Source organism: Piliocolobus tephrosceles, chromosome 15 (genome assembly GCF_002776525.5).
Source record: "Piliocolobus tephrosceles isolate RC106 chromosome 15, ASM277652v3, whole genome shotgun sequence".
NCBI lineage: Eukaryota > Metazoa > Chordata > Mammalia > Primates > Cercopithecidae > Piliocolobus > Piliocolobus tephrosceles.
Genome location: NC_045448.1, coordinates 103,026,480 through 103,051,245, shown reverse-complemented (window position 1 = coordinate 103,051,245; position 24,766 = coordinate 103,026,480). Strand labels below are relative to the sequence as shown.

Sequence of the window (24,766 nt, the reverse complement as noted above, 5' to 3'; positions counted from 1 at the left end):
AGAGGATGTGGAGAAACAGGAACGCTTTTACACTGTTGGTGGGAGTGTAAACTAGTTCAACCATTGTGGAAAACAGTGTGGCGATTCCTCAAGGATCTAGAACTAGAAATACCATTTGACCCAGCCATCCCATTACTGGGTATAAACCCAAAGGATTATAAATCATGCTGCTATAAAGACACATGCATACATATGTTCATTGAGGCACTATTCACAACAGTAAAGACTTGGAACCAACCCATATGACCATCAGTGATAGACTGGATTAAGAAAATGCGGCACATACACACTATGGAACACTAATGCAGCCATAAAAAAGGATGAGTTCGTGTCCTCTGTAGCGATATGGATGAAGCTGGAAGCCATCATTCTGAGCAAACTATCGCAAGGACAGAAAACCAAACACTGCATGTTCTCATTCATAGGTGGGAACTGAACAATGAGAACACCTGGACACGGGGCAGGGAACATCACACACCGGGGCTTGTCAGGGTGGGGGGCTGGGGGAGTGATAGCATTAGGAGAAATACCTAATGTAAATGACGAGTTGATGGGTGCAGCAAACCAACATGGCACATATATACACATGTAACAAACCTGCACGTTGTGCACACGTACCCTAGAACTTAAAGTATAATAAAAAAAAAATTTGAAACAGGAAAAAAAAAGAAGATAGGTCTTCTCGTATATGGGTATGGGTGATGCTCAAGTTGATCATATGGAAGGATGGCGCTATTCCGTGAAGCTCATTGGCCTGTTCATAGGTGCTTCTGTTAGAGAACTGAGGAATCCTCAATTTCAACTCTGGGCTAACCTCTCATACTGCAAGACCCCAACTATATCCGTATTTTCCAGTGCACTCACACTCTGACCTCCTGGTTATGTCAGTGTTCTCTGAGTCTTACTGCTGGTATTCCCAAAGCAGCATTCTCAAACACATCAGAATCCCTTGGGGCACTTGAGATCCATGTTCCCAGGCCTCTGGTGAGTCTGATGAGACGAGAACTCCAGATGTATAACCAGCCTCCCTACTGAGCCTTCTGCATGCCCATGCTGAGAACCGCAGCCTTAGGCAGCCAGCTCTTTGCCGAATGCTACAGAAATCTCTACATTTCACCATGACACATATAATACCATTTCACCTGTTCAGAAGAAAACATCTGACAATGTACTGTTAAGATATTCAAGAAATGATTACAGGGAGAATATAAAAGTGTTTTATTACACAACATAATAAAGAGCAAATTCATGATTTCCTGAAGTCAATTCCCTGAGGTCTCTTCCTCCATAGACATTACTTATAGGCATAATCCTTTCATTAGAAACTGTGAAAAGAATTGGTCTTTCACAAACAATATTTTTAAAATCATAAATTGAAATATTTCTTTACAACATAAACAACCAGAAACCTAAAGTAAAACTAGAGTACAGAGCCACTAAAGTGTGGATCCCTGCAGAAGATTCTCTGCAGCAGAAGGCATTCAGGAAGCATGCTGAGGAATTCCAGTGTGGAAACAACTTAACAAAGCAAAGAAGGGGATGCAGAGAAGTTGATCCGTGGGTACAGTCAGTCAGTCAGAAGAGATGAGACCTAGGCTTTGATCAATCAGTAGGGTTACTATAGTTGACAAAAATCTATTTGATATTTTCAAATACCCAGACGAGAATCATTTGGCTGCCTCCAGATAAAGAAAAGATACCTGTTTAAGGCAATAGGTATCCCAATTATACTGACTTGATCTTTACACAGTATACAAATGTATCAAAATATCACGTGTATCCAGAAAATATATACATCTATTGTGTATCAGTCTTTAAAAATCCACCAACTTTTAAATAAATACTGTGCTGAGTGTGGTGGCTCATGCTTGCAATCCCAGAACTTTTGGAGGCTGAGGCAGGAGGATTGCCTGGGGCCAGGAGTTCATGACCTGCATGGGCAACATAGTAAGAGCCTACAAAAAAATTAAAACAAAACAAAAAAACAAAAACAAAAACAAAAAACCCATTTCTGGGCATGGTGACATACACCTGTAGTCCTAGATACTCAGGAGGTTGAGGTGAGAGGATGGCTTAAGCCTAGAAGTTGGAGGCTCCAGTGAACTGGGATCGTGCCACTGCACTCCAGCCTGGACAAAACAGCAAGACCTTGTCTCTAAAAAGTAAAATAAATAAATAAATACTGCATAATGACAAATATGTATCCAAAAAAAGCTATACCTGAAAAATGACAAAGAAAAAAATAAGACCGGGCATGGTGGCTCAATCCTGTAATCCCAGCACTGTAGTCCCAGCTACTCCGAAGGCTGAGGCGGGAGAATGGCGAGAACCTGGGAGGCGGAGCTTGCAGTGAGCCGAGATTGTGCCACTGCACTCCAGCCTGGGCGACAGAGCGAGACTCCGTCTCAAAAAAAAAAAAAAAAACTTGGGAGGCCGAGACGGGCGGATCACAAGGTCAAGAGATCGAGACCATTTTGGCTAACACGGTGAAACCCCATCTCTACTAAAAAATACAAAAAACTAGCCGGGGCGAGATGGCAGGCGCCTGTAGTCCCAGCTACTCGGGAGGCTGAGGCAGGAGAATGGCGTAAACCTGGGAGGTGGAGCTTGCAGTGAGCTGAGATCCGGCCACTGCACTCCAGCCTGGGCGACAGAGCAAGACTCCGTCTCCAAAAAAAGAAAGAAAAAAATGAGAAATTCTACGTAGATTCTTTAGGTATATTAAATGCAGTTTGAGATTTTCGATAGACCCAAGAAATGTCATTCGAGATACATGCTACCATTCATGTACTCATTCTTTAGTGAGCATGCACTAGGTGTCGGGCCCTGGGAGTCTGATGTGTGATGCCTTCCCACCATCACCTGCTCCAGCAGGCACCATCTACCACCCCTGGGTTACTCCATCAATTCTCCTGAATGCCTTTGATCCTTCCTGCATCCTTGAAGACACTGTTCCCAGAATTACTGCCCCCAAAACAAATGTATCCTGTTACTCTCCTTCTGAAGATGCCTCGATGGTGCCCCACGGTCTCCCGGGTAAAATCCAAGTTCTCTGCCTAGCATCGACAAGCTCTGTGCCCTCTGGTCCTCTCCATCTACCTCGCCCAGTGCACTGCTCCCCAGCATATGCACGCTGGGTTCCACACACGTTTGTCATCACCTCCTGGCTCCAATGCAGGCTACACCTTCAAAATGAACACCCTCCTAAGAGAGGAGCCAGCGACCCCCTCCAGGACCAGCTCAAGGGCGGTGTGACATGCAGAATCAGGCCTCTGCACCCCAAAAATGTCTATGTCCTAATCCCTGGAACCTATGACTCTGTTCCCTTGCATGGCAAAAGGGACCTTACAGATGTGATTAAGGTTAAGGACCTTGAGACGGGAGGTTTTCCTGCCTTATCCAAGTGGCCTCACATCATCATAAAGGTACTTTAGAGAGAGCCACCTTTCCCAGCTGCAGGGAGCCAGAGAGACTGCAGCGTGAGGAGGATTCAGCCTGCCTTTGCTGGCTTTGAAGACGGGGCTTGCCATATTGGCCGGGCTGGTCTCGAACCCCAAGAAACGGGAGAGACCTCCAGAATCTGGAAAAGGGAAGGAATGGATTCTTCTCTAGAATGCCCAGAAGGAACACAGCTCTGCCAACACACTGATCTTAGTCTGCTAAGAATGGTGTTGGCATGATGACTTCCAGGGCTGTATGGTAATAAATTTGTGTTGTTTTAAGTCACTGAGTTTGTGCTAATTTGTCACAGGAACAGTAGGAACCGCACTCTTTAGTGCAGTGCTCCCTCATCACTCTTGCCTCCCATAGCCCCTCTCCCCCACCCCCAATTTGGAGTTCCCTGAACTGCCCACTCGACATGGCACCCATTGTTTCACGTCTAGCTTAGTTTCCCAACTACAAAACTGTGTTCTACTTAAGTAGAGGGGCTTTGTTTGTTTTTAGTTGTTCTTTCACAACCTATTCACCCCTCATGAAAGCTGGTCACAAAACACATTTATAAAAGGTTATCTGTTCAACGACACTTGTCAACAAGACAGTATCTGTTATGGACAGAATGTTGGTATCCCGCCCAGGTCATATGTTAAAACCCTAATCCCAGCTGGGCGTGGTGGCTCACTCCTGTAATCCCAGCACTTTGGGAGGCCGAGGGGGGCAGATCGCTTGAGACCAGGAGTTCGAAACCAGCCTGGCCAACTTGTGAAACCCTGTCTCTATGAAAAATACAAAAATTAGCCAGTGTGGTGGCAGGCACCTGTAATCCCAACTACCTGGGAGGCTGAGGCAGGATAACCGCTTGAACCAGCCAGGGCAACAGAATGAGATTTCATCTCAAAACGACGACGACGACAACAAAAAAACCCTAATCCCAGTGATGGTATTTGGAGGTGGGGCCTTTGGGCGTAATTAGGTCACAAAAGTGGAGCTCTCATGAATGAGATTAGTGCTTGTTCCCTCTCTTTCCGCCACGTGAGACACAATGAGAAGTCGTCTGCAACCTGAAACAGGGCCCTCCCGTAACCTGGCCACGCTGGCACCTGGGACTTCCAACCTCTGCAACTGTGAGAAATAAATGTTTGTTGTGGAAGCCATTCTGTCAATGGTAATTTGCAGCCCGCACTAAGACAGTATCCAAGTACTATCATATCGTTTTGGCCCACTAAAATAAAATCAACTCATGATGTCATACATTAGTTATTCACAGTTCTGGTGTCCTAATTCAAAGAGCTGTAACTGGAATAGGGAGACGCTTCAGACACATTTATTGCCAACAGCCTATGTATCCTTTTTAATTTCAGCTGAAGAAACACAGTGAAGCAGGGAATGTGCAGCCGAACAGTAGGTCCCTTAAGGACAGAGACTATGTCTGTCTTGGCGCACTGAACATACGTGGTCAGATGGGTGAACGGTTAGGGGCTACCCAGAGTAAGAACATTACACACAGAAAAATAGCTGGATCAGATAAAGCAATCACTGGCATTGCTGGGTCTGGGTCTATTATAGTAAGTCTATTTGATTCAACACTCACTGTTGCTTCCTGTTGGATAATGCTGTTATGATTAGTAGATTTTTCAAAGGCGATGGCATCTCCACTGTGAAGGAACAGAAAACAGAGAAGTAATTTTAGCAAGACACCTGTCTCTGAGCAAAGCATGAAGTTTCTTTTGCAGCAAGGTTATCTGTTTAGGGGTATAACTTTTATTGAAAACCCCTCTGCCATGTTTCTATCCACAAATGGTAATGATCGCAAGCTTGGGGCTTTAAAAAATCCATTTCTGTAACTGGGACAACCACTCATTTCTTTTTAAAGGTTTATTCCTTTCTGAAGCAAGAATAGGATATCGTCATGGGTAGAATTCACTCCTGTGGGAAAAGAAAAACCATCATGAACGTGAAATCTTATTACTTTTTGATTTTGGTGCATTTTAAATGATCGATATGGAAATCATAATATCCTCTGAGTTGATGGATGTAGAAGAACACCTTTACAGAACAAAGAAACTGGTAATTAATAATAGAAATGTAAATTGCATTTCACCATGCCTCTTGGATTCATATATGATAATGGAGAAGTTTATACATAATGGAGAACAGACTCAATCCTATCTATGCAGTATGGCGCATTTTTTCTTTAATCATGGGCATTTGAGAAACTGTGAGCCCAGTTCACTTGCACCAGGGAATGTCCATTCTCAAGATGCCAGAGGTGGTGATGTCTCCTCCCACTTCCCCACCACTCAGTCCCAGAGTTGTGGCCGAGCCAAAGGCAGACATGACTTTGGTGGGACTGTCCACTCCAAGTCAACAACACACCCTCCTGCTTGATGGTTTCAGCTCTACCTGAACATAAAAAAGAGAAGAGGAAGCCAGCAGCCTCTTGCTGTGCTTCTGGAAGCTAGGCAACAGTTGCACAGGTGAGGAGAACCTGGGAGGAGGTGGAAGTCAGAGGGGAGGTAGAGGAAAATGGCTTTCTTTCCACATAGGATGGTTATACATCCTCCCCAGCCTCTTGAAAGCCCCTGGGGGCTCTCTTCTGAAGGTTTGGGTCAGTCCATTCTCCAAACCAAGTCATAGAAAACTGGGCAGAATGCTTGATACCCATCTGATCAATGTTTCCACATAATGTTCTATTTCAAAACAGGGCACACAGATTCAGGGTCTGGACACAAACCCACTAGAAAGGCACTCTTCATCTTTTAATAACAGTTGTTACCAAAATAGAAATTTTACCTTGGACTTTCCAGTGGCTGCAGGACACAGCATCTGTTCAGCCTGAAAGGGTATATGGATAAGCCCTGCACATGCACATAGGGTGATGGGCAACGCTAGAGGAGCCAAAGGCAAAGAATTTGGAATGTCTTAGGAATTCCATTTGTCACGTATTATGGACTGAGTTGCCTTCTCCCCAAATTCCTGTGTTGAAGCCCTAGCCCTCAATGGGACTGTATTTGTAAACAAGATTATTAAGGAGATAATTAAGGTTAAATGAGGTCCTAATAATAGGGCCTTAATCCAATCCAGGCCTAGTGTCCTTATAAGAAGACACCAGAGAACTTGCTCTTTCTCTCTCTCTCCATGTGAACAACAACATGTGAAGACACAGCAAGAAGGCGGCTGACTGCAAGCCAGGAAGAGAGCCCTCACCAGAAACCTAACTTTGGGGTACCTTGATCTTGGACTTCCAGCCTCCAGAACTGCGAGAAAATAAATTTCTGTTGCTTAAACCACCCAGTTGGTGGGATTCTGTTATGACAGCCCAAAAGAATGCATCATATATATCTCAATGGCATCTTGGGTAGGTGTGACAATTATGCAGTTTCTTCAGGTAAAATGCATAAACAGCCCATTGCCACAGATACTGGGACATTATAGCAACAAAAACAACAAATAATAAATCAAACTTAGAATACAGACTAGAATGAAAGAAGACAGAAGAAAATATCAGAAGTGAAATTTCACTAAATAAAGCGCTCATAGAAAGGAAAGTTAATCAGGAAAATATGGTCATCACTCTTTGGAAATGTCTAAAAGTTACTTGTAAGACTTTCTTCAACTAAATTGGAGGAAAGGCAATTTCTCCCCAATTCCACATTGTGTCAGCATGCTACTCCTAATACGTTTTCTTTGGAAAATGAATGTAAGACCACAAAATGAACACACTGAGCTCCATCCATTCATCCATCCATCGATCCATCCATCCATCATCAATCCATTTCTCATTCATTCATCAGTGCCTACGGAATGCCAGGCATTGTGCCAGGCCTTGGTGGATATAGCTGTGATCCAGGGAGACAAGGTCTGTTTTCACACAGATTATAGCCTATGGGGGAGGAAAATTGTTACACAAATAATCACAAAGATGTTGAGTGAGGGTTATGACAGCTGAAGTGTTAGGTGCTAGGAAAACATACATCAGGGGACCATCCAATTCTCTTGCTAGTCCAACAATGCACATCTCTGTCAACTGGCAGCTTGATGAGCTCAGGTGACCTGCATATGTGATCATGTAGCCTGAGCTGGTTGGTGTTCATCACATCACCATATTAAACAATTTTGAACAGTAACACTGATCCTCATAGAGCATTCCTATAGATACTCAGAAAAAGGTATTTCAAAGCTAGAATGTCTGGTTTCAGACTTAAAGGAATGATGAAGAAAACTCTCAACTTTTCATCACTCAACCCTCTCCTTCCACTCCGACTGTGGGAGCTTTGGACTAATGAGTGATGCTCATTATGACTGAGAATCTTCTCAATTATTTTGAGTTCCTAAATGATACTCCCAAGTTTCTGCCTCCGTTCAATGCAGAATATGGGCTTAACTCAACAGCAATCGAAAGGAAGGAGGCATCACCCTCCTCATCTTTATAGGGAAGCCTGAAGGGACCTGCCTGCCATGCAGGGGCCCGTGTATAGCAGGAATCCTCACTGGGAGAGGTATGTTACGTTTTAGCATTTAATTGGGAGACTTTATGCATTAACCTAACGGTGAGAAAGAGAAAACATTTCAACCTTGTGGAGAGATGGGGTCATCTATGAAAAAGTCCTCATCTCTACCTGACCAGACCAAGACATTTGTCTGTTCAAACGAATGGCAAGGCTGTCTCTTTCCACCTCTGGAATGCCCTAATTTAAGAGACTGGCTCACAAGACGGGTCAACATGTAGGTTTAATGAGATACTTATTTTCTAAAATCACCTAGTTTCTGAGGCCTCTGCAAACAAAGAACCACAAAAATATTCAAGTGACAGGGGGATTCGGAGGCAATAACATAGTTGGGCTACAAGGCAGGTGAGCAGAGAGTTGCTGAGACCAGCAAGGTGGGGATTCATGAGGGTCCAAGTTCAGGTCACCAGCACCCTGAGGATCTGGCAGATTCAGAAGAGGGAACACTGCAGGCATTGCTGGGCTTTCATCTGGCAGGCACGGCTGCGCTAGGCCAGAGAGGGAGGCTGTGGTAGACCAGCGCTCCACCAGGGTGCAGTTCTCCATATGTGGCCACCACCCAAGAGGAGGTGCAGGGAGTGTGAGGCCAGAGCAGGCCTGGAGGTGGCCGTTTCAGGCAGAAGCCCTGAGTGCCCACCGGGACAGCTTTGTGTCTTTGGGCTCACTGCCTCCTGCGTCATTTCCAGAGTGGGGCTCTGAGTCAGGCCTTTGGGACATTTATCAGGCTGTGATCAAAAGCAGAGTCATTGCTAAAATACAGCGCCAAGGAAACCACACACAACATCTAGGGCTGGCCTCTTTGTGAAGGAAGGGCTTCCAGTCCAAAAGGCGTCTTCTCCACCTGCTGAGGCCTGTGATGTTCTAGCAGTGCCAAATCGCTGAGTCAAAGGAAAACAACAGAGCACAAGGCAGATTGTAACACAGGAGTGACTCCCAGGCGAGTGCTTGGGTCATTCGCATTCCTCAGGAGCTACCCCCCTTAGTGACTGCTCCTCAGGGCCCAAGCCAACCCCTGCCTAGGATGTTAGGATTTAAAAACCACTGGAGGGAAAGGCGGGGTCAGCTGGGGATGGAGGGAGGAGAGCCCAGATGGGGAAGACCAGGGAGGAGGAGGACTGAGAATTCTTGCAGCACAATGGAACAGGTCTCCTTGTTCAGCTCTGCAGCTAGCTGGCTATATTGCTTTAAGCAAGTCACAAGAAGCACCAAGGCCTCAATTTTGCATGCTGTAAAGGGAGGGATTGGGATTTCGTGATCGCCAAGACCTTTTCCAGCTCTCACTGGAACACAGGGACTCAGAGGTCCCCCAGGTCTTACACAATGGTCTGAAGTTTCCTTCTGGGCTTCACGCAGGGACAGTGGAGGAGGGCCTGGTTTCTTCTGGGCACCGGCAAATTGTCCACTTCACTCAGCACAGTGAAGACACAGACTGAGAACTGCATTTTACTTTAATTTTTATGATCAATTTGTCTAAAAAAGTCAAGCATAGAGAGGACTGAGACACTTATTATATGGCACATAACTCATCTTGTTTCTTTAATTTTTCCCATAAAGTCTTTCAAACGTAGTGCTAGCTATCTAATATGCTTTTTGACATTAACTTTTTTTAGTCTAACTACAATTTGCATTGACATTCTCAGGTTTTGACATCATTTGTCATTAGTCCAGACTTTCATTGACATCATTTTGGCATCATAACTTGCCCTCGCAAATCACTCTAACCAGTGGTGAAACAACTTGAAGCAATTACAAAGGTAAGAGGATAAAAATGTAACAAAACCTAATTCATGTACCATACTTGTTCCGTGTCAGATTTCAGAGCAAAGGCTCTCATCGTTAATTCTTCCTCAAAGCACATGAAGTAATTATTTTGGTTTTGATTAAGAGAAGATATCTTTGACTTGATGAATATTTTTATATACGTTAAAATAGTAAATATGTATATTCACATTGAGACATGTCATTACGATTTTGAAAAACTAATATAATTTTGATTATACTAATAACATTAATTACTAAAATACACTCAGCACTTACTCATCCTAAATGTTTTACTTGTTTTACCTTAGTTCTCATGAACACCTATTAGGAAGGTAGATAAGAATTATCCCCAATTTGCAGATGAAGGACAAACAGAATTCACAGAGCTGGAGACCTAGCTCTGACTTCCAAATAGAATATTACCTATTCTACAATTCTGTCTTTTAAGATAGAATCACGTGTGACAAAAAAAAAAAAAAGTACACAAGCAAAAAGTAGGATATCAATTTGTTGACACTGCAAATTAACAAGAACAATCTTGCTTTAAAATCTGTTCCTCTGTGTGTTGTGGTTTAGTCGTTTGCTGCACTGGGGCCATTACTGTTACATTACTTAACTGTATCCTGACCGATTCGATTTTACGAACAGCTTCATTGCAAAATGATGACCAAGGGGGAGACCTGTGGAAGGGTGGGAAGCGTAAGACATCCACGTTCACCTTCTTGAGGCAAAACTCAGCCACTGGGGGGTCAAGCTTCACTGGCAGACAGCAAATAACACGTTGCATTGCACGGGCATCTGTCTGTTGGACATGGGCAGGTGAGCGATGTTGTGAACAAATGATACAGTTCCTGATGTGAGAGGTATTCAGAGCGGTACCTCCTTTTCAAACCTTTTCCAAGCAAGGAAGGGTGCAGTCTAGGCTGTTATTCTCCACACATGTATTTTAAACTGCCAGACAACAACCAGGTAATACATATTTTTTAACATTAGCAAGTTCTAACCAGCCTTGAAAACCATAGGGTGGACAAGGCCAAAAAGCTGGTTGCAACTTGGACACCATATTAGTACCTGAGAGGGAGGCCCTCTGGGGCTCACTGAAGGCCTTGTGGGGGGCCCTGGCCCCAGGAAGACACAGCCCCCACTCTCAGCCCCTCCAAGGGCCTTGGCTGCACACACGGGAGGAAAACAGGCTCCTGCTTGGGGCTGGAGAGACCCCTCTGAAAGAACCACTGGTGTCTGACATCACCAGGCTGTGGTGCCCACCGCTGCTGGCTCCCCGTGAACCCGCTCGCCCCCAGCGCGGTGCAGCCTGGAAGACGAACCTCTTCCTCTTCTGCTCCATTGCAGGCACGGCCAGCTGTGGAGCCGCAGCCCTGCATTCCCCAGGCTCAGGCCCGCCAGGCAGCCCCCTGAGCTCATGGCTGGCAAAAGAACAAAGGCGTGGGAAGAACAAAGAACAAAGTTGAAGGCACAGTTTTAGAAGCTTTTTAAAGGCCTTTAATAAGCTGAGTTGAAAAAGCTGACATGGTGAGAGAGAAGTGTGTGTGTGTTTCGGGAGGGATGAGGGTGAGGCTTAGTTTCCACATATCCCCAAGGGAAACCTGAGACTCCCAATGGCTGATTGCAGACTTTACATGACATAAAATGGGGATTCATGTTTGGAAAATGACAACAAATTTATCCTTCAAACAAAACCCAGGGATTTTGCCTAAGAGGTAGAGAATAAAGGTTAATTACAAAGAGCTGTTTCTCCAGATGTGATATAATGCACGCACATATACACACGTACACACACACGTGCATACACACATACACAAACATACAATCTCCACTTCCCTGTTCCCCTAGACAATAATAAAGTATTTTATACTTTGGCCTGGATTTTTCCATGAATTTCTAGGTCAGCAATTATAACAAGGTCCAAGCCTCAATCTGGTTGCCAACTAAATGGGATTGGAATCTGGGGAGGCCATCCTGCCCTGACTAGGGAGGAAGAAGGGAGGGGGAATGTGCTGGATTTTGTGAGGTGGTCTTGTTCATATGGCACACATTGCACATTTATGGTCACTTTCATTTAAAAAAATAGCCTCAGGCTGTTCATTTGTTTTAAGAACCAAATCTTGATCTCTCCTTGGTGAGGACGGACACTACCTCTGCATTTTTCAGCACGATTCACCCAACCCCCATCCCACCCCAGTGAAGACGCACGCCCCCCACCTGCTGCTCAGCCACCTCTCCAGGTGTCCAGTTCAGTGGATCACCAGCGCCCTGGCTCCCCTCTATCACAGCACCCCTGCTGCATCTGTGGGCACCCTCTTCTCCCCTCCCCAGCACAGGGGTGTGGAGGGAGGAGCAGGATGTGCAGGTTCAGGGACCTGGGAATCAGAATTTCTGAACTTACGGGGCTTACAGGGCAATATGGGGGCAAGAGGGAGGAGATAGGAGCTCATCCTGATACTACATCTATTTTCATTCGATTCGATGCTTCTTTGGAGTACTTGGTCGTAGTGAGAAGTCACCACTTTGCTACAATCCTGGTTCATGGCCAAATCTCTCTACGACGATGCTCTTATTGGTGTTTTCATGTCTTTCCTCAACACAAGGTCCAGAAAGAAGAGAGAAAGACAAATGAGATGCCCTTGAACAGCCTGTGCACAGCTCAGTGACTCTGAAAACTGATCTGGGAGAGCTTGCATGTTCTACTCTAAGAGGATCCTAGCAAGGCATGCTCTTTTTAACCACCCCCACCCCCAACCAAAATGAAATTCCAGTTCCTCCCTTAGGCAAATATTAGTAGGAGAGTTTTTGCAAATCAGTCCTCAATTGCTGCACACATAGAGAAGTGGCTGTTTCACCCAGGTATAAAGCATTGGGGCAAGACCCACACACTCATCGTAGGTTTGCTAGAGGATTCACTTCTGGATTTTAAACACAATAGAGATCGCACTCTTAAAAGCTGTGTGTGAGAACACACCCTGAGCACACACAGCTGCACACCGTGGGGACTGACCACCTCCGGGTGGGCAGCGCTCTGGTCTTCTGTTGGCCGCTGGCCTCCCTCTGCTAAGGAGCCCCGCTCCAGTTCTGTTAAAGAGACCGATGCCTGTGTGTCCAGAGGAGAAGCAACTGTGTGCACGGATGAAAATGCCAGGAGAGTGCTCTCCAACTGTGAGAAGAGAGGGTGGGTATCAGTGGAAGAAACCCTGAGATCGAACCCCCCCCGAGAAATGGGCAGGGGAGGGCTGTGAGAATACTTCATGGGGCTTGCCATGATGTCTTTTCCTGAATTATAGGATTCTGCTTGATTTATTATTTTTAATTGAAATTCTTATGAAGATAATTGTAGATTTACATGCACTTGTAAGAAATAATTCAGGCTGGGTGCACTGGCTCACACCTGTAATGTCAGCACTTTGGAAGGCTAAGGCAGGAGCATCACTTAAGCCCAGGAGTTGCCCAGCCTGGGCAACATAGTAAGACCCGTCTCTTACAAAAATAAAAAATAAAAAAAATTAGCCAAGTACAGTGGCTCCCAACTGTTGCCAGCTACTTGGGAGACTAAGGCAGGAGGATCCTTTGAGGCCAGGAGTTCAAGACCAGTGTGGACAACACATCAAGATCCTGTCTCTACAAAAAAAACAAAATAAAAAATCGCCAGGTATGATGGTGCATGCCTGCGATCTCAGCTACCCAGGAGGCTGAAGCAGGAGGATCGCTTGAGCCTAGGCAGTCAAGGCTGCAGTGAGCCGTGATCATGCCACGTCACCATACTCCAGCCTGGGTGACAGATGTTTCAAAAAAAAAAAAAAGAAGAAAAAAAAAGGAAAAAAAGAGAAAGGAAGAGAAAAGAAGAGAAAAGGGGAGGGGGGGGGAAGGGGAGGGGAAGGGGTGGGGAGGGGAAGGGGGGGGAAGGGGCGGGGAAGGGGCGGGTAAGGGAAGGGGAGGGGAGGGAAAGGGGAAGGTAAGGGGCGGGGAGGGAAAGGGAAAGAAAAAAGGAAAAGGAAAAATTCAGAGAGATCTCTTTTACACTCTGCTTAGTTTCCCCCAAAGGTTACATTTTGCAAAAACTGTGGTGTGATATCACAACCCAGATACTGCCGTTGATACACTCCACTGATCTTAAATTTCCCAAGTTTTACTTAAACTCATTTGTGTGTATATTTATTTCTATACAATTGTATCACCTGTGCTGCTTCATGTATCCACCACCAAAAACAATCACATTCATCTCTTGTTTCTCCCACCCCTACGTCCCTAACCTCTGGCAACCACTAACCTGTCCTCCATTTCAAAACTGTTGTCATTTCAGAATATTTTACAAATGGGTTCATATGCTATATAACCTTTTGGGATTGGAGTTTTTTCACTCAGCAGAATTCCCTGGAGATTTATTCAAGTTGTGTGTCAACAGTTTGTTCCTCTTTTTTAAATTTTTAATATTTGTGGGTACATAGTAGGTGTATATATTTACGGGGTTCATGAGATATTTTGATATGGGCAATGTGTAATAATCACAACAGGAGAAATGGGGTATCCATCACTTCAAGCATTTATCCTTTATGTTACAAACAATACCATTGCACTTTTATTTTTTAAATATACAATTAAATCATTATTGACTATCGTCACCTGTTGTGCTAGTGAATATTAGATCTTATTCATTCTTATGCTGTTCCAAATGACAGGATCTCATTCTATTTTATAGCTGAATAGTACTCCACTGTGTGTATGTACCACATTTTCTTTATCCATTCGTCAGTTGATGGACACTTACGTTGCTTCCAAATAATAGTTTATTCCTCTTTATTGTTGAGTAGTGTTCCACAGTATGGATAGATCATAGTTTATTTACAGTCACCTATTGAAGGACAGCTAGGCTGATTCCAGTTTTGGGCTATTACACATAAACTTGCTATGGATGTTTGCATGCAAGTTTCTGCGTGGATATAAGTTCTCATGCCTTTAGAATAAATGCCCAAGGCGCAGTTGCTGGTTTGGATGGTAAATTGTATGTTTGGTTTAATAAACTGCCAAACTGTATTTCAGAGTGGCTAGAACATTTTACCTTCCCATTGTGTGAGTGACCTAGCTTCTCTACATCCTTGCTGGCATTGGGTGCTATCACTGTATTTTATTTTAGTCAATCTGGTAGGTGCATAGTTATATCTCATTGTGGTTTTATGTTTTCTTTCTTTCTTTTTGAGATGGAGTTTTGCTCTTGTAGCCCAGGCTGGAGTGCAATGGCACAATCTTGGCTCACTGCAACCTCCGCCTCCCAGGTTCAAGCGATTCTCCTGGCTCAGCCTCCCGAGTAGCTGGGGTTACAGGCGCCCACCACCATGCCCGGCTAATTTTTTGTAATTTTAGTAGAGACGGGGTTTCACCATGTTGGTCAGGCTGGTCTTGAACTCCTGACCTCAGGTGATCTGCCTGCCTCAGTCTCCAAAGTGCTGGAATTCAGGTGTGAGCCACCATGCCAGGCCTCATTGTGGTTTTAATTTGTATTTCCATAGTGACTAATGGACTGAGTGTCCCTTCATATGCTTATTTACAATGGCTATATCGTATGTTTGTCTTTTGCCCATTTTCTAATTATATCATGTTTATGTCTTTTGCCCATTTTCTAATTAGATTGTTTCTTTTACTGTTGAGTTTTGAGCCTTCTTTCTATATTGTAGATAATAGTCCTTGGTCAGTTATGGTGGTTTGCAAATGTTTTCTTCCTATTTGTAGCTTGTCTTTCCCTCCTCTTCACATGGGCTTTCTGAGAGTAAAAGTTTTGATTTTGACGTGGTTCAACTTTACATTTTCTTCTTATGGATCATATTTCTGGTGTTTGGTCTGAGTACTTTTTGTGTGCAAGTCCCAATGATTTCGTTCAAGGTTTTTGAAGTTTAATATTATGTTTTAAATTTAAATCTGTGTTCCATTTTGAGTTAATTTTCATATACATTGTGAAGATTAGATTGAGGCTCTTTTTTTTTGCCTGTGGTTTTCTAATTGTTCCAGCACCATTTGTTGAAAAACAGCACCTTTCATCGAATTAATTTTGTACCTTTATCAAAAATCAGTGCAACGTATTTGAGATTTTTTTTTTTTGAGATGGAGTTTCACTTTTGTCACCCAGGCTGGAGTGCAATGGCACAATCTCGGCTTACTACAACCTCCACCTCCCAGGTTCAAGCGATTCTCCTGTCGGCTTCCCAAAATGCTAGGATTACAGGTGTGAGCCACTGCATGCAGCCAAGCGGATCTATTTCTGTATCCTCCACTCGGTTGCAGTGATCTGTGTGTCCATGCTGCCACCAATACCACACCATCCTGATTGCTGGGGCTCTACTGTGAGCCTTAATATAAGGGAGAATGTTCTCCTCCCATTTTATTCCTTTTTGTCAAGTTTGTTTGAGCAATTTGCTTTTCCACGTAACTTTTTAGAAGAAACTTGTCTATGTCTACAAGAAAATCTTGCTGAGATTAAAAAAAAAACTCATTGAGAGATAATTCATATACCATACAATTCACCCATTTAAAGAGTCCAAGTCAAAGTTTTTTTTTTTTAAAGCGTATCCACAGGGTTATGCAGCTGTGCAGAAAAGAGATAACACTGCAGGCCTGAGACTGCTCTCCGTAGAAAGCTCTGCTGCCAAGTTTGGCCCTTGGCTAGGGTCTGGGAACTTGGCTCTTGGAGTGTTCCCAGTCAACCGTTAACTGATAAGAGTGGCTCCCTGTGCCTAGACTGTACAAACAATATGGTTTATGCCGAACACCTGCTTTCCTTTTAGGCGTCTATAATGTTGGCATGTGCTAGACAGAGGGTGCTTATGTGACCAGCTTTCAATAAAAGCTTTGGGTGCCGAGTCTCTAATGGGCTTCCCTGGGCAGAAACCTCAAACACATGCTGCTGCATTTCATTGCTGGGGGAGGAGTGCACTTTGTATGATCCCTCATGGGGGAGGGAATAGCACACAGGAAGCCTCACAAGGATTCCACCAGACTCTTGCCTCTTTTTCCATCATGACCCTGGGTATCTTTACAGTGTCACTGTCATAAATCTTAGCCATGTGGACAATTATATGCTAAGTCCTGTGAGTCCTTCTACTGCATCTCTGCAAGTGGCGGTGGTCTTGGAAATCCCTAGCACAGTGGTGAGATTTGCTAGAATAACCTGAATTCACTGAAGTATGGCTACAGCATTACTTGAGAAAAAGAAAGGGCAGTTTGATTGTTCAGTGTGCACACATTTAGGATGGTTATGTCTTCCTGGTGGACTGATCCTTTTATCATTATATAAGGTCCCCGTTATGCTTTGAATATTTGTCCCTCTGAAACTCATGTTGAAATTTTTTTTTTTTTTTTTGAGACAGTCTCACTCTGTCGCCCAGGCTGGAGTGCAGTGGCACGATCTTGGCTCACTGCAAGTTCCGCCTCCCAGATTCACACCATTCTCCTGCCTCAGCCTCCCGAGTAGCTGGACTACAGGCGCCCACCACCACATCCGGCTAATTTTGTTTTTGTATTTTTAGTAGAGATGGGGTTTCACCATGTTAAACATGATGGTCTCGATCCCCTGACCTCGTGATGTGCCCACCTCAGCCTCCCAAAGTACTGGGATTATAAGCGTGAGCCATCGCGCCCGGCCCTTATGTTGAAATTTAATCCTCAATGTGGCAGTATTGAGAGCTGAGGCCTTTAAGAGGTAGGTGATTTGGTCATGAGGGCCCTGCTCTTAAGAATTCATGAATTCATGGATTAATGGGTTATCACGGGAATGAGACTGGTGGCTTTGTAAAAGAGGAAGAGACCTGAGTCAGCACACTCAGCCCCTTTGCCGTGTGATGTCCTGGGCCAACTCGGGACTCTGCAGAGGGTCCCTGTCAGCAAGAAGGCCCTCACCGGATGTGGCCCCTTGAACTTAAGACTTCTCAGCCTTCATAACTGTAAGAAATAAACTCATTTTTCTTATAAATTACCTAGTTTCAGGTATTCTGTTATAAGCAACAGAAAATGGACTAGGTCAGTCCCTTTTTGTCCCTAGTAGTTTTCTTTGCTCTGAAGTCTGCTTTATTAGATATGAACACAGCCACTTCTGCTATCTGTGGATTAATGTTTGCATGTTACATCTTTTCCATCCATTTACTTTCAACCTGCCTATGTCGTTGAATTTGAAGTGAGTTTCTTGGCAACAGTATATACTTCGGTCATGTTTGTTTTTAACTTCACTCTATCTTGTCTTTTGACTGATTATATAAGATAATTTACAGTAAGGTAATTCTTAGTATGTTAGCACCTAAGTCTGCCATTTTATTACTTGTTTTCTATTTGTTTCCTTTGGTTCTTATTCTTCGATTTCTCTTTTCTTGCCTTTCTGAGGATTCCTTTAAACAGCGTTGAGGACTATTAATTGTCGTGGTTTTGAGTACATCTGTTGGTATAGTTCTCATGGGGTCACATGAGTATTACAATAGACACGTGTGACTTAGCACAGTCTGTTGTTGCCAATGTTTCACCACTTTGAGTGAAGTGTGGACATCTTGTTTCCATTTAGGCCTCTTTACCTTCCCCACTTTTAAGTATCATTGCCTCAAGTACCAGATGGAGGCATAATTTTTCATCAAATATGATTCACAGAACTTGTGACAAAGGACAGCGTACTGTATGTCTCCCATATTTCTGCTGTTCCCTTTTTTTTTTTTTTCTGATACTCCAACATTCTTTTCTATTACCATTTCCTTTCTCTTTGAAAAACTTTCTTTAGCTGATCTCCAAGGGTGAGTCAGCCAGTGGCAAATTCTTTTGGTTCTCCTTTGCCTGGGAATATTTTTATTTCCCTTTCATTCTTGAAAATAAATTTGCTGGATGTAGAAATTGTGGTTGACAGTTCTTATCTCAGCCCTTGAAACCTTTCGTGCCACTTCCTTCTGGCTTTCTTGGTGGTTTCAATGATAAATGTGTTGCCATTCAAATCACTGTTACAGGTAATATGTTATTTTTCTGCCTGTTTCCAGGATTTTTGTTTCCAAAAGCTTAATTTTCAGAGCCTCTGTGGTGTTGTTTCAGCCTGCTTGGTTTATCTGGTGCCTCTGGGGCTACACCTGAAGAGGGAGAAGGGTTTCCCCAGGCTAGACCTTGGGACTTTTCTCCATGAGGGAGGTGCTCCTCCTACTGATGCTCCTGGCTGCCTCTGGGGAGCGGAAGAGCTTCAGGCTGCAGAGCAAAGAGGCTTCCTGGACCAAGAGGCTTGTTGAAGCTGGGTCTCTCTAGGAAGATTGACTCACACCCGCAGTATCTCTTGGTGGAAAAGGGGTGCCTCAGACCCAGGAAGGAAGGAGAGTATTTTCTTTATTAACCACCCCCAAAATTATTTTGCCTGATATTATTAGAGGAACTCAAGGAAGGAAGAATGAATCTACCTGGGTTGCCTTCTCTTCCTATGTCAGGCTTGGGAAACATCAAGTCTGGGTTTCAGCGTGCAGGGCGGGGGATGCAAGATACTCTGCTACGGTGCTGATTGTACAGTCCTGGGGCCCCAAACCAGCTCACTCTCTTATCACCACCTCTCAGAGTTTTCCTTTGGTTGCCTCTTGCATTATTTCCAGGGTTTACCGTTATGCTTAGTGTGGAGGGGCATGGAGAAATAGGTGCATCTTGTCTCAACCAGAAGTCTCCACTATCGTATTTTAACTGATCATATTTTGAAGTATTAGGCACAATCATATAATTAAACATTCCATTCACTAGTAATGTTGGCTCCTAACGTGTATATGGTTTGTTTTCAGTAAGTATCTGTGGTAGCTTGTGTTACAAATCATGTACAGGCAACAAGGTGGTGTAGATTCACTTTTCCTTGCTCCTGCCTCTAATACAGCTAAATACTTGGAAATGATTCTACAGACAAGAATAGAAGAGCTCTGAAAACTGGAGAGAAGAACGTAGACTGGTTAGAGACGACAGGAGTAGAGAAATGACAATGTGGTGGGTTCCCTGGGTTTCCTTTTTGTCTTCCACACACACCCCTGGACTGAGCATTGGAGAAATGTGCAACACAGTCTGTTATGTCAATAGGCGTAGGCATAAAATCTCAAGAAAAGCCTGCACTCTGGCCAAAGGACTAGGAAAGGGAAGGGAAGTCCAGTGGAGGCCTAGTAGGGGGCTGCAACCCTCTTTCCACAATCAGGGCATGGGCTGGTGACCCATTTGCCCACAGTAGCAGCTTCAGAGTTCTGGTAGACTGACCCCCATGCTCCACGTACCCACACCCAGAGCACTGGCAGGCGGGATCAGGATCAGGATCAGCCTGCCTGCCAGTGCTCTGGGTATGAGTATGTGGGGTCACTATTGTCCACTTACATGCACAGTAGGGAAGCCATGGGTCAATTCAATGCCCATTCCATGTGTGGAGCACTGAAATGGCAGGTCATGCTACCCACATGACAAGACTGGCGGAGCCTGAGGCCTCCCTCCTTACACCAAGGGGCATAAGGAGACCCAGGCCCGGCCACTCTGGCTCTCCCCACTCCACGGAAAGTGGTCCATGGAAGTGGGCTGAGCCCCTGCAGATGGCACCAGTAGGGATTAATCAGAAGTCTCCGCAATGGCAGAAGAACAAAGCAGACAAGAATAGCATGCAAAGGCTCAGGAAACTGAGCTGGCATTGGACCCACAGCCCATGAAAGTAGGCCAGAACCTACACACTAAACCTAAACAGGGCGACTGCCTTCTGTCTAAAACAGAAGATTTAAATAGGATCAAGAGTCTCCTAACATAACCAAAATTCCCAGGATACAATGGAAACTCACCCATAATCCCAAAGACCAGGTAAGCCGCTGTTTGAATGAGAAAAGACAATCAACTGATGCCAAGACCGAGGCAAATCAGATGTTGAATTATCTGACAAGGAATTTCAAGCAGTCATTATAAAAATATTTCAAGAGGCCAGGCGTGGTGGCTCACGCCTGTAATCCCAGCACTTTGGGAGGCCGAGGCAGGCAGATCACAGGGTCAGGAGATGAAGACCATCCTGGCTAACACAGTGAAACCCCATCTCTACTAAAAAATACAAAAAAAAAAAAAAAAAAAATAGCCAGCGTGGTGGCGGGCACCTGTAGTCCCAGCTACTTGGGAGGCTGAGGGAGGAGAATAGTGTGAACCTGGGAGGCGGAACTTGCAGTAAGCCAAGATCGCGCCACTGCACTCCAGCCTAGGTGACAGAGCAAGACTGTCTCAAAAAAAAAAAAAAAAAAAAAAAAAAAAATGCTTGAACAATTATGAATTCTCTTGAAACAAATGAAAAAAACTTGAAAACCTCAGGAAAGTCATATAAGTCATACAAAAGAATCAAGTGGAAATTACACAACTGAAAAACACAATGACTAGAGTAAAAATAATATATAAATACCATGAAAAAATCATGCAGTCATGAAAAAATCAATACATCAAAGTATAGATCAATATTGCTCAGGAGCCCTACTGAATGTTTACCATGTGCCAGATGCTGCACCAAGCATTTTCCCTGTATTAATTAATGGGATCTCACAACAGTCCCATGAAGTAGACACTGTTATCCTTAATTAATGGATGAGAAAACTGAGACACAGAGAGACTGAGTGACCTGCCTCAGACCACACAGCTTACTAGTGGTAGAGACAGGCAGTCTGTTCCAGTCTCTGCTCTTATCCACATGTAGTATTACTGCATAGTGTTCTGCTGCCTCTTGAGAGAATTAAAATTATTTAAGTCATTCATCTCAATGGGCTGTTCCTTCCAGGGCTGCCACAAAAGCCTCTCCCTAGTGACTCTAACCTCTACCACACCTCTGTGTTCAGGTTCCTCTCCTCCCACCCTCCTGCTCACACACTGAAGTCCACCCTCAGACTTTCTTGCTCCTTGAACTCATCTCTGCCTCAGGCCTTTTGCACAGCTCTTTCCTCTGCCTGGGACGCTTGTTCCAGATCTTCATGTGGCTCCTTGACTGGCACTCTGTTCAAATGGTGTTGTCTTGGGGAGGCCTTGCCATGACTCCATTGTATTGTATTCAGGTCACATCTCGCGATTGTCCTTTTATTTATTTATTTTATTGAGACAGGGTCTTGCTGTGTAGTCCAGGCTGGAGTGCAGTGGCATGATCATAGCTCACTGCAGCCTTGACCTCCCGGACTCAGGTTACTCACCCATCTCAGCCTCCTGAATAGCTGGGGCCACAAGTGCACCACCACGCCCAGCTACTATTTATATAGACATATATATTAAATATAAAATATTTAATTTTATATTTTTTGAAGAGCTGGGGTTCTTGCTATATTGCCCAGGCTGGTCTCGAACCCCTAAACTCAAACAATCTGCCCATGTTGGCCTCCCAAAGTGCTAGGATTACAGGTAGGAGCCACCATGCCTGGCCTATTGTTCTTTTTTATTCTTTTTTCCTAACTAAGCTTAATAAAAGGAGAGGCTTTGTTTTTCTTGTTCACTGCTATATCACCAGTAGCTAGAACAGACCTGACTTATTGTAGGAACACAAGTATTTGTTGAATGAACAAATAAGTAAATGGCAGATGAGTTATAGAGTTTTCATTACCTGAAAACCAGAGAGATAAACTTATTTATTTTGAAACCTAATTTTTAAGAGGAATTTGTCACATGGATCCTTATATAATAAAATAGACATTTTCATCCGTACAGCTCATTAACAACAGTGTACCTTTCTTATACTTCTGCTTTGTAAAACACACTTTTAGTATGTGCTGAATGTGGCATTGGTAGTGAAGTTATCCTTAAATCTTAATGCTTTAAACAAAATCTCTTAGCTGGCCACGACTTTAAAGTTGATCTATTATTTTTGTTTGTTTTTGGTTTTTGTTATTTTTTGAGACGGCGTCTCACTCTGTTGCCCAGGCTGGAGTGCAGTGGCACGATCTTGGCTCATTGCAGCCTCCACCTCTCGGGTTCAAGCAATTCTCCTGCCTCAGCCTCCCAAGTAGCTGGGGCTACAGGCATGCGCCACTACACCCGGCTCATTTTTGTATTTGTAGTAGAGACGGGGCTTCAGCGTGTTGGCCAGGCTGGTCTCGATCTCCTGACCTTGTGATCCACTCGCCCTGGCCTCCCAAAGTGCTGGGTTACAGGCGTGAGCCACTGCGCCTGGCCAAGTTGATCGGTTATTAAGTATATGCTGAACATAGAGTACATGAAAAGCTCCTGCTGCTGGGCTTATCTCATGACCAGCCGATGTTACTCTTGCCTTTATCTTTGTCCTCTGGGAGTCCTACACTTCCTCACTGACGATAAAGCCTATTTTTCTTCCCCCACAAAGGCCACTCCTAGCCCCTCTCTCTGTGACATTGAAAACAGAGTCCCTGGAACACTAATGGTCTCTCCCCTCTGAGTGCTGAGGGCCTGCCTAGTTACTTGTTTTCCTGGAATGTGCAGGGCTCTCCCAACTGTCTGTTAGTTAACTGACTGCTAGGTGCCAGGGAGTGGGGGCTAGGGGGACATACAATGGAATGCAGGATCTACATCCAGCCTTTCAGGAGCCTACAGATCAGCAAGTGAGAGAACACATTCACACCAGGGACGTTCTAACCATCACTAAAATAAATCTCTCATCATAGCTACTCCTTTTCCTAGCTTCTCTATTTTTGCCAATGTAACTTTTCCATCCCTGTGACTAAGAGATGAATAAGAGATGTAAGAGGAAGAGCTGGTTTGGCACAGAACACAGTAACTTTATTTGAGGTTTAGGTGCGACAGGCTTGACTGAATCATCTCTGCTCCCTTCTACTACACTGACTCAACCAACTGCCAGATCCTGAAGACCCTGCCTGCCTCCTGTCTGATTCCAGTGCAAATCTGAGTAACAGCAGCAGCCCCAGGCCATCTCCAGGCTCATCACCCTCTCCTTTCCCAACTATTCTTCTTAAACCCCAATGCTGAACTTTCAGTTCTCCAATAGCTATTTCAGTGCCCACTCTGGGAATATGTCCTTGTTCCTGCAGCTATAACAAAATACCTTAGACTGGGTACTTTATAAACAAACGAAATGTGTTTCTCACAGTTCTGGAGGCTGGGAAGTCCAAGATCATGGTGCGGACAGATTTGGTGTCTGGTAAAAGTTTGCTCTTTGCTTCTTCTTTTCTAACATACTAATTGTACACATTTATGGGGTACATGTGATATTGTGATACATGCATCAGGGTGTTTAGCATATCCATTACCTTAAACACTTACTTCTTTGTTGGGAACATTCTAAATCTTTTAGATATTTTGAAATACATAATATATCATTAACTATAGTCACACTTCTGAGCTATCAAATACTAGAACTTATTCCTTCTATCTAACTGCATGTTGATATCCATTAATCATTAATCCACCTTTCATTCCTCCCTGATCTCTCCAGCCTCTGGTAACCACCATTCTACTCTTCGTCTCCACAAGATAAACTTATTTTAGCTCTCTCCTATGAGTGAGAACATGCAGTATTTGTCTTTTTGTGTCTGGCTTATTTAGCTTAACATAACGACCTCTAGTTCTTATTCTCTGCTTCTAAGACAGTACCTTGTTGCTACATCCTCATGTGGCAGAAAGCAGAAGAATGACAGAGATGAACACTGTGTCCTCAAATGGCAGAAGAAATGAAAGGGCCAGCTAGCCCTTTCTCTGAAACCTCTTTTACAGGGTTATTAATCCCATTCATGAAGGTGGAGGCTTCATGGCCTAATCATCTTGCAAAGGACCCACCTCTTAATATTGTTGCATTGGGGATTACGTTCAATTTGTGAATTTTGGAAGGACACAAACATTCAAACCACAGCAGGACAGAAACAAGCAAAGCTCCATGGTTTCTGCCCTTGTGTATATTACACCCTACTTCTCAAAGAAAGCCTCCAAAGGACTTGTGGACATCCCCCACTGCCCAGCCTGGCAATCTAGGCCCCCTGAACTTTCCCTCCAGATTCATCTTCTACTAGAGCTCCATGCACGCCTGTACAGGAAGAAGCCCATGCCTTCATGTACCTTTATCTTTGCTCCCCTAAGCCTGGATGCCCTCTGCACTCCTGCCT

The 24,766-nt window shown here is 44.2% G+C and overlaps 1 protein-coding gene across 5 annotated transcripts in view; it reads right to left on the bottom strand.

The window, feature by feature from the left end:
* RFX8 (RFX family member 8, lacking RFX DNA binding domain) overlaps window positions 1–24,766 on the bottom strand; it is a 77,764-nt gene that overhangs the window by 27,765 nt on the left and 25,233 nt on the right. For 2 of the 5 annotated variants that reach the window (XM_031934188.1, XM_023211506.1), the window contains one exon: window positions 5,030–5,093. The exons of the other annotated variants lie outside the window; for them this stretch is intronic. Coding sequence is in view for 1 of the 2 variants with exons in the window: in XM_023211506.1 (XP_023067274.1) it covers window positions 5,030–5,093 (64 nt within the window). In the remaining variant the exon portion in view is untranslated. The remainder of the gene's footprint in view (window positions 1–5,029; window positions 5,094–24,766) is intronic. 5 annotated transcript variants of the gene reach the window in all.